General features: G+C 34.5%; 1 protein-coding gene across 3 annotated transcripts in view; it reads left to right on the top strand.

Moving 5' to 3' along the window:
• The window catches only part of GRID2 (glutamate ionotropic receptor delta type subunit 2), a 1,392,659-nt gene that overhangs the window by 1,027,408 nt on the left and 351,342 nt on the right, over window positions 1–13,909 (top strand). For all 3 annotated transcript variants that reach the window (XM_070505363.1, XM_070505362.1, XM_014838689.3), the window contains exon 10: window positions 10,784–10,981. In XM_070505363.1, the coding sequence (XP_070361464.1) occupies window positions 10,784–10,981 (198 nt within the window). The remainder of the gene's footprint in view (window positions 1–10,783; window positions 10,982–13,909) is intronic.

The raw sequence follows: 13,909 nt of genomic DNA, 5'->3' as shown, positions 1-13,909 counted from the left end.
AAATCTCAGTTCTCTCATTCGTAAAATGGCAATAAGAATAGCAGAATATTCCAAGAACTAAATGAGGTGATGAATGTAAAGTAATAAGGGTGACCACAGGCATAATATAAGGTTTTTCATTGTTGTAGCTGTTATTTGCTTCCTCCTTTAGCCTGAAAATATGCTCTGGGTGAAAAAACATTCTTTCACCCCAAGTCCCCTGTAGTCTACTAATTCTTTCTCGGGCAAGTCTCTCAGACTTCAGTGTTAACTGTCCCCACTTCGTGATTAATTTTTATCCTTGAACCACTGCCTTTTATTGGTTTCTATTTTGACTTCTCCAAAGAGATTGCTTTTCAAAAGGTCTTCATCATCTCCTGCTTGATGAGTGAAGGGGATGCTTTCAGGCCTTATCTCTCTGGACCTCTCACCTCATTGGAATCCACCAGCAATTTGCTGCTGCTTGAAACTCTGTCCTCTCTTGCCTCCTCCAACAGTGTATTCCCCTGATTCTCTTCTGACCTCTAGTCCTTCTGCCTCCTTCATTGGAGTCTCTGCTTCCAGAATTTCCTCCCTGGCCCTTTCTATACTTTATCCCTGAATGACTTCATTTACTTTCTTGAAAATTACAAGCAAATTTTTATTCCCAACCCTGGCCTCCCCGTCATGCTTCAGACTCGTTTATCCAACAGTGTTGAAACAAGTATTGTATATTCAATGACAAAAACTTATAAAATTAACAACAAAATCATCCATAATTCCTCCATCAAAAACTTACTAATATTTTAGCACTTGTCACTTACCAGCTAAACAAACTCATAGAAGTTTAATTATGGTTCTAAACTCATAGAACTATTGGCATGAATATAAAAAAGCACCTGAAAGTGCCCAGCACACAGTAAGTCCTGTATGGATGTTTGCTGCTGTTATTATTACTATTATTGTTCTTCAAATTTGAATTATGTACACTACTATGGACTGAATGTTTGTATCCCCCAAAATTCATATGTTGAAGCCTAATCCTCAGTGTGATGGCATTGGAGGTGGGGCCTTGGAGACTAAGTAGGTCGTGAGGGTGGAGCCCTCATGAATGAGATTAGTGCCCTCCTAAGAAAGGCATGAGAGAGATGATCTCTCTGCTCTGCCATGTGAGGCAGAGGAAGCAAGCTCGCATCAGACACTGGAGCTGCACATTGATCTTGGGCTTCCAGCCTCCAGAACTGTGAGAAATAAATGTTTGTTGTTTAAGCCACTCAGTCCATGGTAATTTGTTACAGCAGCTGGAACTAAGACACACACACACTCATGGATAGTTTTGTACATTTTCTTCCCATTTAGCAATATATGCATGAGTGTTTTTAAAGTAAGTATTTTTTGTACAGCAGATGTGATCAATAGTTTTTTTCAGCTACTTAATGAATTATCTTTACAGTTGCCTCAAACTTCCATTAATTTTTTCAGGGTTGTATATAATTCCCAGCATGCCGACTGAAACTCAGCATTTTTATTCCTCATTTACTGCAATATGTTGGAATACAAATCAAAGTAATGTTTCTACAATGATATTTTGAATCTCTCTATAAGATAAGTGAAGAAAAACAAACCAATCCCAAACTTTAAAATGTTATTCTCACTTTAAAAAAACCCCACCTGTGGCCCAGTTCCAAGCAGATGACTGTGTACCAGGGTGTTGAGACACTGAGGTTGATAGCTGACTCTTCTGTGTAGTATTCTATCATACAGATACACTCTTTTTTTTAAATAAAGCAATCCCTAATTGTTGGGCATTTAGTTTGTTTTCAAGTTCTCACTGGAAAGTTGTAGTGAACATCCTTTTGGATACACGCTTGTGCTCATTTCTGATTACTTTCTTAGATGTAAAATTACCAGAATAAATAATATGAAATTTTGAAGTCACTTGTTTTCCTACCGCGAATTTGTTTTCTTGAAAAGCTGAACCAATTAACTCACACAAGTGGTGTATAAGAAGGCCTGCTAACTCACACTCTTGCTGAGAAACATTAACTTTCTTTTTCAGCCTTGCCATCTGATGAGCAATAAGTAAAATAACTCACCTTTTTTTAATTTGTATTTCCCAAAAGTATGTTAAGAGAACAAAAATAAGTAATTCACCCTCAATGTTTACTGTTGAACTTTGTCCTTTTAAAATTTAAGCTTTACAGATTATGATGATTTTCATGATTATTCTTTCTTTGAATAAATATTATTTCTCTTTTAACTGATTATACAAATCACAAATATGCGGGAAAAAAAGACAGGATACATTGCTTCCTTCCATTAAATTTGAATGAGTATTAATTTTGTATTCAGTGCTGTAGGTTTTTACAAAATAGTATCTTTGATTTTGTGTTGAACATTTGCCTTGAGGACTTTAGTTTATTAATTGAGTTTTAGTTCCTCTAACAGAATTATCCTACATACCCCAAATAAAAACATTCAAGGAGAGCCTCAGAAATCCACAGTCTTCTAAAGACTGATGCGTCCACTGAGGATCTCCAACAAGTATGGCTTAGCACTTCATCACTTCTCCCTAAGTACTTGAACTCCACATCCAGTAGATCAGCAAGTCCCATCAGCTCTACCTTCAAAAAATTCCAAAAGCCCAATTCCTTCTCCTCAAATACATTTTATTACCAAGTCGTGATCATCTCCCTCCTGGTTTATCGCAAAGGATTCCTAATTGATCTCCTAGCTTCCGTCCTTTCCTTTTCCAGTCTGCTTGTCAATCGAAACCGTCAGCTGTCTGGTAAACTGTGAAACATACCAGATCACGTCCCTCCTCTGCTCAGAGCCCATATGGCTGCCCATCTAAGATGAAGTAAAAGCTTAAAGGCCCTGTATAGGCTCCACCCAACACACCCTCGTTAAGTCTGGGCCTCTTCCTGTCTGCCCTAGCTCCCTCAGTTCCTGCCACACTGGTGCCCCTGTCAGTCAAACGTGTCAGAGAGACTGCTGATGGGTTTGCACTTATTCTTTCCTGAGTCTGGAATGCTCTTTCTACAGAGGCTCTTCCTAATTGAAGGGACAACCCTTTCTCACATGCTCTTTGTTCTCACTATTTGTTTCATCTTCCCCCACAGTACTTACCACCATCTGACATAACATATGTATTACTTTGTTGATTGTCTCTCACTCCCATTAGAACGTCGGTCTAGAAGGACAGACGTGTCTGTTCATCGTTTGCTTTGTCCATATCATAATCTTAGTGTGTGCTGGACATTAACAGTCTTCTTAATGACTGAATAAATATTTGAATTTCTGCCATTTTCCTGTAAGTAATATTATTTTTGATAGAAATACCACTACTCCTGAAGCATTCCAAGTTTAGTTTTATATGGCTGTTCACTATATTCTGATATTTAATTAGCTTCAGTTTAGGTTTACTAAATGTTTTTGTATCCTGACAGAGAATAAGTCTTATCATAAGGTTCTGCTGACATTTATTAACAGTATTTTTCTTGACAATATTTTAACAGGAATTTGACTATATCAACCAGAGAGTTTGTAAACATCATCATCATTCTGAAGTCATATGTTACCGAGTTCTTCGGTTAAATATTTTGTAGACTTCTGACATTTGATAGAGCCAGTCACTCCTTACAGCTGCAATATGCTTTCTCTCAAAACATGCTCTTGACAGTTTTCCTGGAGACAACTGCACTTACAAATACTCTGCACCTAGTAAACATTAACAATATTTATGGAATAGGACTGATCCTTACACATGGCTATACACTTGTAAGATTCACCTAGGTGTTAAATTTAGCAAAATAATGAAGATTTGAACCAAACAAACAGAAAATATTACCCAGCACTCATATGCAGAAAGCAAACCGAGAGAGCCTGGTGTTTCTGAGTATATATATGGTAATCATGTGGTCCATAAAATCTTAGGCTCCTAAAATGTGTTTTCACATCCATGCTAGGAAAAACCAATAAAGGAGAACTAATGTACTTAGGATCGCTGTGATTGCCTATTGTCCTCGATGACCTTGTCGTCCTAGTTACAGTATCGTATATTTCTTTCAGATTCTCATGAAAACAAAATGAACATATTTCTTTGTTTTGACACTCTCCATTTAGCCTCTGTCACTAAAATATGACCATTTCATAATTTGAAAGCAACGTAGAAAGTCAAACATTTTATTTTTAAAATGAATTACCTTGCATACTAATAGCTTTAACTTTATGTTCAATTTGCATATTTAAATAATTGCTTACAGAATAGGAATCAGAAATAATGTGGAAAGTATGGTTTTAGGAAGTTAGAATAACAATATTTTTGTTTACTTTTATCATTTATAATTTGAATCATATTGTCGGATAAAAATATTTAAGCAAGGATTTTAAACGTTTAGTCCAATGTTTTCTAAACATTTCCTTCTCCATAAAATCCTCCTGCAAAAGCTCTTTTTGAAATGCTTTCATTGCATCTTCCTATGACCTGCCTTGCTCCTCTCCATGCAACTCAGATATTCTTTTCTTTTACAACACCTAGGTTATCTGTTCCTCCCCAGATGTGCCTCATGTTTGTTTTCCTATCCTTGTATCTTGATTCCTTTTTAATAACAAGTTCCATACCTTTCGCCTTTTTTAACTTATAGAAGGTTCTAATATTCATATATGGTCTATACAAAGTAATGAGGTTTTTCCAAGGAGAATGGCGGTCATTAATTCTGCGTATGTCAAAGTGGAATGTGTCACCCCTGAGCAAAATATAAGCTCACACTGTGCATAAAGACAACTCTTGTTTGCTTCAGCAAGAAGTATGTTTTATGGCTAAAAAATTTTAAACAGGCTATTAAGAAACATCCTCATTCTCTCTTTCATGTCCTATAGTCTGCTCCGTGTTTGAGCAGAATTGTAAGGAATTTCCCATGACTCATTCCTAGCTTTGGCCCTCCTGGCACTCTGTGAAGCCATGCATGTTAAAACACCTAAACAGCTTTCAGTAAAGCCTTACCAGTAGAGCTTGTCGCTTGTAACTATCAAAAACATAAGATGCTTTTTTCAAACTCTATCACCAGCGAACAATATTGCATAGTTATTAAAATATGGGAATTAACTACAAAATCTTCAAGTTGCAAACAGTGTTGTAAATCAACTAAGCAATTAGCATGAGATTTTTTAAGTGACTGAATACAAATTCAGAATTATGAGGTTATTATCTAATAACCCAACAAGTGCTGTGAATAAATCCTTGCTAATGTGAAAATTATCAACCACTGAAATGCTCTTTTCTGCGAGCAGGTCTATGGATCCTCATGCTCATGCACTTAGATTGATAAACTACAGGTCTTCTGTGAAAGCTTCATTGATTCCAGTTGCTGAGGATTGTGCTCAGAGCATCTGTCATCCAAATGATCAGCAAATAGAAATCTGCAATTTGTTTTCACTTAATAGGCAGACAGGTTTTCACCAGCTTAGACTCAGTCCTATTAATACTCTTTGAAAGTAATTGATAGAAAATGAATTTTAAAGGCAGGATTTTATAATTTCTCCACCCCACCCCCCGTCGCTGTCGCTGTAATAGAAGACTCAAGGCCACCGGCATACACTTTGAAAATATATGTTAAAGAGGCACAGGCCATAATCTCCCGTCATCTGCGTTGCTGCCAAGAACATTCGTACTTGCTTCTGCCACAGTTCATTCTACACTCTGCTCTCAAAATTACTTCTGATTATGCTATTCTCCTTCCACAAGGCTCCAGTTTCCTGCCAAATAAAAGGCGGAAACCTTAATATGGCTTTGATGCCCTCCATTATCTGGTTCCACTTAGCATACTTTTTCTTTATTTTTGTTTATATTGCAATGTAACGCCCATACAGAAAAAAGCTTAAACCACTAATCAATGAATAATAAAGTATGGCCCAGGTAACCTCTGCCCAGAACTAAAAATAAAAGTTGTCATAACCACAGAAGCCTTCTTTCCTTGTGCCTCTTTCTGATCATACCCTCCCCAGCATCCAAGAGCTAACCACCCAGAAATGATCAATTCCTTGGTTTTCTTTATAGTGTCTCCACTTGAGTGTGAATCCTTAAATACCTAGTTAATTTTACCTGTTTTTGAATGTAATTGGACTGTTTTTTCTTAGTCTTGCTTTTTTCACTCAACACTGTTCTTTGACGGTCCGTTCATGTTATTGTATATAGCTTTAGTTTCTTCAATTTTAAGCTGTTTAATAGTACATTGCATCAATATACTACAATATACTTATCTTTTCCATGTCAATGGACATTTGGATTTTTAGATTATTTCCAGACTTGAGCTATTACAAACAACGCAGCCATAAACATTTTGGGGCATAATTTTGGTGCCCACAGATCTCTAGTGTTCATACCCAATGAGTGAAATTGCTAGGATATAGCTATACATATCTTTATAGTAAATAAATATTTATGTAACACTCAAAAACAGGGCAAAATTAACTTGCATATAAATATTTTCATTCTCTACTAGAGATGTCAAAGTGTTTTCCAAAGTGGTTGTAACAATTTAAATATCCAGCAAGAGTGAATGACATCTCCTGTTTATCTGCATCCTTAACAATATTTGGGATTTTCAGACCACCTCTCTTTCTGCTTCTCATCTCTTTACTCTTGCTTGGGGGTTTTCTATTTGTTTATTTCTTTGCACTCCGGATTAATTCTGACCTATTCCAGGTCACTAATTTTCTTTTTACCTGTTTCTAATCTGCTGATAAACTCAGCCATTAAATTCTTACCTTTGGTCATTGTCTTTTCTAATTCTTAAATTTCTATTTAGTTCTTTTAAAGTTCTGTAATTTCACTTCCTATAGTGTCCAGTTTCCTGCCAATAAAAAAATTGCCCTTTATTTCTTTAAACATAGTAAACATAGTTCTTATAATATGCATCTGAAAATTTCTGTATCTGAGTTCTTGAAAGATCTATTTTTGTTATATATTCTTTTTTTTTTTTTTTTTTTTTTGCTGTGGAGGATTTTCCCTGAGCTAACATCTGTTGCCAGTCTTCCTCTTTTTGTATGTGGGCTGCCATCACAGCATGGACACTGACAGAGGAGTGGTGTAGGTCTGTGCCTGGGAACTGAACCCAGGCCATTGAAGCAGAGAGTGCTGAACTTAACCACTAGGCTACCAGGGCTGGTCGCTCTTGTATATTATTTCTACTAGTTCTATATTTGAAATATAATTTCCTTTTACAAGATATCTTTGACCTTTTTTTTTGGACATTATAGTCAAACAATTATTTGAAAGAATAATGTAAGACCTAAAATGAAGGTACTTTCCTCTCGAGAGGATTGTGTTTTTTTCTGTCAGGCATCTGGAGTTTCTACCAGTCTTGTACCACCTTAAATTGCATTAAAATTTGAGACAAATCATGAAGTCCTAGGTTTTAATCCATAGGTTGAAAAATGTAAGGTTCAAAGAGTTCAGGTAGAAGTAAGATGAAGTATGATGACTTCCTCTTCTATAACTTGTTGTGTAACCTTGAGTTGGAACTTTTGTTCCTAATTTTTATCATCTGTTGAGATATACATAGCTACTAACCCTCAAAATGGTGATTCTCTTTTTCTTTTTTCTACAGTTTCAGTTGTATTTCTCTGGTGTTTGTAGCAGTTTTGGTGTGTGTGCTTTTTGTTTTGCTTTTTATTTTCTCAGTACCTGGCTTTTCCCAACACTAGGTTATGATTATTTGAAAGTGGTGCCATTGACTTTTTACCATGTCTCTCACTATATTGAGTGTAGTAACTTGATGGGGTAGCTGCTCAGTGCGTGTTAAAAGGATGAGTCAATGAGTGAATAAATTTTGGAAATAGGTGCATAGACAAAAGTGATTAAACCAAACTCACTATTGCCATAGAGAAGGAACAAGTGTCTTTTCTTTTATAGATCCCAGTACTTCAATCTAATTTCTGTTGCTGTGTTTACCTGTCCAATATAATGACTGATTGTCTTCATAAAGCATAACTGGTCTGAGGTAGAATTTACTAATAGTGATACCAATCTGTAATAGAGCTTAAAAACAAAGCTTAAAAACATTGATCTAGAAAAGAAGTGATAGGATGGAATGAGGGTTTATTTAGGGCGTAAAATTTTAAAAGCATATTCATCAATAATTCATCAACCATCTTTAAAAGACCCTTTATTAGAAGTATTTCTATTCTGTATCTTTAATCAATTCTAGCTGATTCTGCTAGAACTTAATTTTGACAATATACCTCTGAAAAAGATCTATTTGCTTAGGAATTTACTTACAAAATGGGAATTAAAAATCATTACCAGATGGAAATTGAGTATATTAAAGGAATATAATTTAGCTATTAAACAATTGTTCTAAAGAGGTATGAGTAAAATGAAGAAAAATCACTATGATTTCATGTCAAAGCATATATTGGGACATTATTTTTGGCCAGATAAATAGATAATATTTGGATAAATAAATAAATAGAAATATATATGGTTGGTAAAATTATTGGTAGAGGAACCAGTCAAATACGATCTTTCATGAATCATCTTTCTATCAGTTTGTCAGTGGATGGATGTTCAAAATATAACAATGAATGAGATGTGTATAATGAAATAAGTTCACTTGCTCTATTGCCAGCATTTACAACATAATGTAAACAACAATGCCCAATTAATTCTAGAATTTCCTGATCTTATTTGCATGTTCTCTGAATGTGATCTTTATTTTGGAATTTCTTTATCTATTCTCGTTTTATAACCTCATGACCTACTTCAGAGTATTTGTGCAATGCGTAGTCTTGGCTAAGTCTATATTTTGTCCAAACAACCAAATGAACAATAGCAACTTCTGCCAATTATCTATTATACATTTAAAAATATATAAATATTTGGAATCATCAAGATGTCCTTTATTTTACACATAATTTTAAAGGATTGATTGAATTTTTACATTACACTCATTTGATTAAAGTCCGTGTCATTAGAAATTTTCATTCATTCTCAAAATCTCTCATCTATTGATCTATCAATCTATCAATGTTCATTAGCATCAAATACTATATAACACGAAAAAAATTAGGAGCTTAGCAACAACAACAAGATAGACTTTTTTTTTTTACATTCTAAAATCCTAGAGAGTTAGTTAGAGTCTAGTCTAGCATTTCAATGCAAGGACATAGACATCTTCTGTTTATCTACTATATATGGTCTAAGATAGCTACCAGAGCTGCAGCCATTACATGTTAATTCCAGCCGGAAAAAAGTAGAAAGCACACAAGAACAGTTGCACAATGTACCTGCTTACATTGCATGGGCCAGAATTAGTCACATGGTCTCATCCTGCCTAAATGGAGATGTGGATTGTCTTTATTCTCAGTTGTGCTAAAATGAAAAAAAAATTATAAGTAGTGAAGAAGAGGAGAATGGCTACAGAGAACAAATAGCAGCCACCTCCTTGATCTAACTATTCATTTCCTGATTTATTTCACTCTAAGATAAGATAAACAGTTAAAGAAAGCCAAATTTTTTTAAGAGAGAAAACAGTAGTTTAGAAAACCAAGATTTAAAAAGTATTGCAAATACTATAATATCAACATAGTTGTAGCATAGGTGAGCATCAAACTTAGAACTGATCTTCTGGGTATCCAAAGTGAAAGAGATATTAGTTAATTATTTTCAATATTTAAAAAAAAGGCATTACTTGAGCAAAATGAAGCTCTCGGCTCTGAACAGTTCAAAAATTATCTCACAGTAATTTTAGGGGAAAATTGAATGTTATGGTAGACAATATTCCTATAATAGGCACAGTGATTTTAGAAGGCACTTAGTGTCTGAGTAAAAGCCAAAAGCAAAGTATTATTTTACATCTCAGTGAAGGCTATTTTGTGAGTCCCTAAGGAAAAATGATCCCAGGATTAAATCTGTGGGTTTGTCTGGCTTAGACCCAGGAGAGAGTTTAACCTGCTCAGAGGGCTGAATAGACTATATCCACTGAATGGTTATCTGTAAATATTACTGTTGCTGAAAGATTTCTGAACAAGTTTAGGAAATTAAGGAATAGATTATCTAATTTTCTGTAGTCTGCCAGCATGTTTCAAACCAATCGAGCTCTCTTAACACCAGATGTTCTAAAAAGTGAAAGGGGCCTATTTGTTAACTGTAAGAGGACAAAAATGCAAAAAGATAAAAGAGGTGGAAGCAGAAACCAATTTGCTGAATTTACTAAATTACACAATTTGCCAAAAAGGTAAGTGAATTTCTCATTGCAGTAGTAGAGAAGCTATTTTTGCAAAGAAATGTGTGTTTACATCCAAGTTTCAAAATTCCTTAGCAAATAACTCCCAGTAAATGTGATGTTATAAATTTTACCTAAATTATATGTTCTTAGATTTTTTGATCTGTTCAGAGAGTTGCATGCAGAATATATCTGTTCAAATATTATTTCACATAATTTTGACATACCTAGACAATAAATGCATGAGGATAGATACAATAAATTCATGGTTTCTTAAATATGATTGTATTACTGATGAATTTTAAATTGATTCTGAGATGGCAAGAAAAATGAATTTGTGGCCTCTGAAGTTTTGTAGTCACTTTCATCTAATTTTTGATATGGTAGTAATTATTGAGAGATGATAAGAAATTCGGTGATTATGCATTGTTCAATAATATGTTGCATTAATAAGGCATAAATTGTATTTCTAAGTTAATTTTCTGAAAGTGTAAAAGCAATTTTTAGACTGTTTGTAAACAACACTCTTTGAAGAATTAATCTTTGCTTTTAGGGAGCAATATAGGTTGACATCAAGGATTTCTCTTCTTTCCATGTAGGAAGAACCTTTTGTAATGGTCTCTGAAAATGTTCTGGGTAAGCCGAAGAAATACCAGGGCTTCTCCATTGATGTTTTGGATGCCTTATCCAACTACCTGGGTTTTAACTATGAAATTTATGTTGCACCGGATCACAAGTATGGAAGTCCACAAGAAGACGGGACATGGAATGGCTTGGTAGGAGAGCTAGTCTTTAAGGTAAGCATTTATTTGTATATTTATCACATATCTCAAAGTTGAACTATTACCCCTTGAAGCTAGTTTCATATAAAATAAGTGCAAGGGAAAGCATTAGATGGTGGTGTTGAAAGCAAAAGTCTCAGCTAACACTATTTTCTGAACTTTATGGAAAGAAAAATTGATGACAAAATACAGTTAAATTTTAAAATATTTTCTATAATAAAAAAGTATCTAGAACAAGGACTTACCTTAGCCAAACTTACACTCCAAACATTTTGCCAGTATATGGTACATGATGAAGCCAAAATGCAACTTACAAACTCAATTCAAGTCATTGTTTTCTTTTAAAAATTGCAATGTTATTTTCCAAAAAATATAAATAAATAAAATCCTGATTGCTTAGGACTTATTCGTTTAGCTTTGGGATATCCTTACTTATGTTTTTCTCCTTGTTCTTTCAATTCTCAGCAAGGTGTTTAAACTTCTCTATTTCCTTATCGCTATTTCTGTCAGTTTTTGCTTCATCTTTTTGAAGCTGTTACTAGGTGCACACACATTTTTAATTATTATGCCTTCCTGATGCATTGTTGAATAGTCAGGGTTAGGTCTATAATTTACTATTTCATCTATATATGTCCTAGTTTTTCCCTCTGGTCCTTCTTTCAGGTTAGTAGACTGTTTTTAGTGTTTGATTTTATAGCTTTCTTGGCTTTTTAGCTGTACTTCTTTGTGTTTTTGTTTGTCTGTGTTTAGTCTAGAGATTGTAATATGCAGTCTTAGCTTATCACATTCTATCCAGATTAATACCATACCACTTCACATTTAGAAAAGTGGTAAATTAACAGCAATAGAATTCCATCTACCCCCACCCTATCCTTTGTGCTATTGTGGTCATATATTTATATTTTATGAGCTCCACAGTAAACTGTCATCGTTTTTTATTTAAATAATCAGTTGTCTTTCAAAGGTATAGAGAGGGGAGAAAAGTAGTTTCTGGTATTTAATTACTTATCAACTATTTCTGGGGCTTTTGATTCTTTTCTAAGTATCTGAGCTCCTATGTGGTATCATTTGCTTCAACCTGAAGAAGTGCTTTCAGAACATCTTGATGTACAGTCCTGTAAGTGGCATATACTCTCAACTCTAGTTTACCTTCAAATGTCTTTGTTTACCCTCATTGAATAATATTATTAGTGTATATCAAACTCTGAGTTGACAAGTTTTTGGTTTTTTTAGATACTTTTTGTATCTAAACTAGAACTTTTTGTCCTAGTGTTTTCAAATAGGGACATTGCTGGTTTTGATTTACATTTGGAAGCACTGAGAGTTTCAGAACATGGTCACTTATGATCAAAATATATTTTCCTTTATACATGTTTTTTACTGTCTAAGGAGAAAATTGTGAATAAAATTTTATTATTCCTAAAATCAAGGCTGGTGATTTTAGAGCAAGAGCAATCATTTATTTCAAAAATCAAATTTATTCAACAATTTGTCATGCAATAGTAATTGTTTTTTTATTGAGATACAATTGACATATAACATTATATTAGTTTCAGGTGTACAGGGTAATGATTTGATACATTTATATGTTGCACAATGATCACCACAATACGTCTAGTTAGCATCCACCAACACACATCGAGTTTTTTTAATGTTCATTACTTTAAAGATGTCATTCTATTGTCTTTTGCCAAATACTGTTTCTGATGAGAAGTTAGCCATCATTTGTACCTTTGTTCCCTTTTTTTTAGTTTGGAGGTGGTCTTTTTAAGAATTCTCTTTTCAATTTTGATGTTTAACTATGATGTGCCTAGATGTGGTTTTCTTTGCATTTACCCTGCTAGGGGTTCACTGGGCTTCTGGGATATGTTTCACAAATTATAACAAATTTTGACAATTATTTATACAAATATTTTTTCTACCCTCTTCCCTTTCTCTCCTTTCTTTGAGCCTCAGAGAAGTTTTGAGTTAGACCTCTTAATGTTGTCTGTAAGTCACTGAAGTCTTGTTTACTCTACTAGAATATTTTTACTCTCTGACTTTTAGATTGGACAATTTATCTTGATCTGCTTTCAGGTTTATTGATTCTTTCTTTGCCATCTCCAATATTCTAAGTCCCTTCAGTAACTTTTTTATTCTAGTTAGCTAATTTTTAAGTTCTAGAATTTCAATTTTTAAAAAATCATTTCCATTTCTCTGCTGAGATTCCCTGTCTTTTTGGTAATTATGACCATTTTTCTTATGTCTTTGATCATATTTATAATAGCTGCTCTAAAGTCTTTGCTACAATTTCAACATCTCTGCCATCTCAGAATAAATTTATATTGACTACTTTTTCTATTCACCATGGATCACATTTTCCTAGTCCTTCATGTTTCTGGTTCACATTTGACTGGAACTGAACATTGTGGTTGATATGTGTTGAGACTTGAGATTATGTCTCTGAGATTGTATACACTGAAGAGGATCGATTTTTTTCAACAGGCTGTTAAGTTGCTGTTTCCCTGACCTTGTGGTCGTTTGGTTTTATGTATTAAGGCGGGTCTTTGTGATTTTACTTTAGTTCTTAGGGCAAATCCCTTGGGGTTGGCAATCCCTTTATTCCTAAACATTGCTTTCTGGAGTCTCTGTGCAAAGTCTATGGTTTTCATTAAGCACTTCTGATTCAGAGGGACTCAACATTCAATCTCTATCTTCTCTGTCATTGGCAGCAATTGTGACCTCTGTTCAGATCTTTTGGCCTTCTCGATGTTGCTTTCTGCTGATTTTTTTAGAATCATCCTTATGCATGTGCAGTTTAGGAGTCAGCCAAAGATTTGACAGAAGCTTACACACAGATTTGGGGGCTCATTTCCTCTGTGGCTTGCTCCTTTCTATGATTCCCTTTTTGATTCCTGGCCCTCTGGCTGCCTCAAACTCCATCCCCTGACACATTACGCTAAT

Source organism: Equus asinus, chromosome 3, assembly GCF_041296235.1.
Source record: "Equus asinus isolate D_3611 breed Donkey chromosome 3, EquAss-T2T_v2, whole genome shotgun sequence".
Taxonomy (NCBI): domain Eukaryota; kingdom Metazoa; phylum Chordata; class Mammalia; order Perissodactyla; family Equidae; genus Equus; species Equus asinus.
The sequence above is the reverse complement of the archived record's forward strand: the minus strand, read 5'-3'. Positions and strand labels throughout refer to the sequence as shown.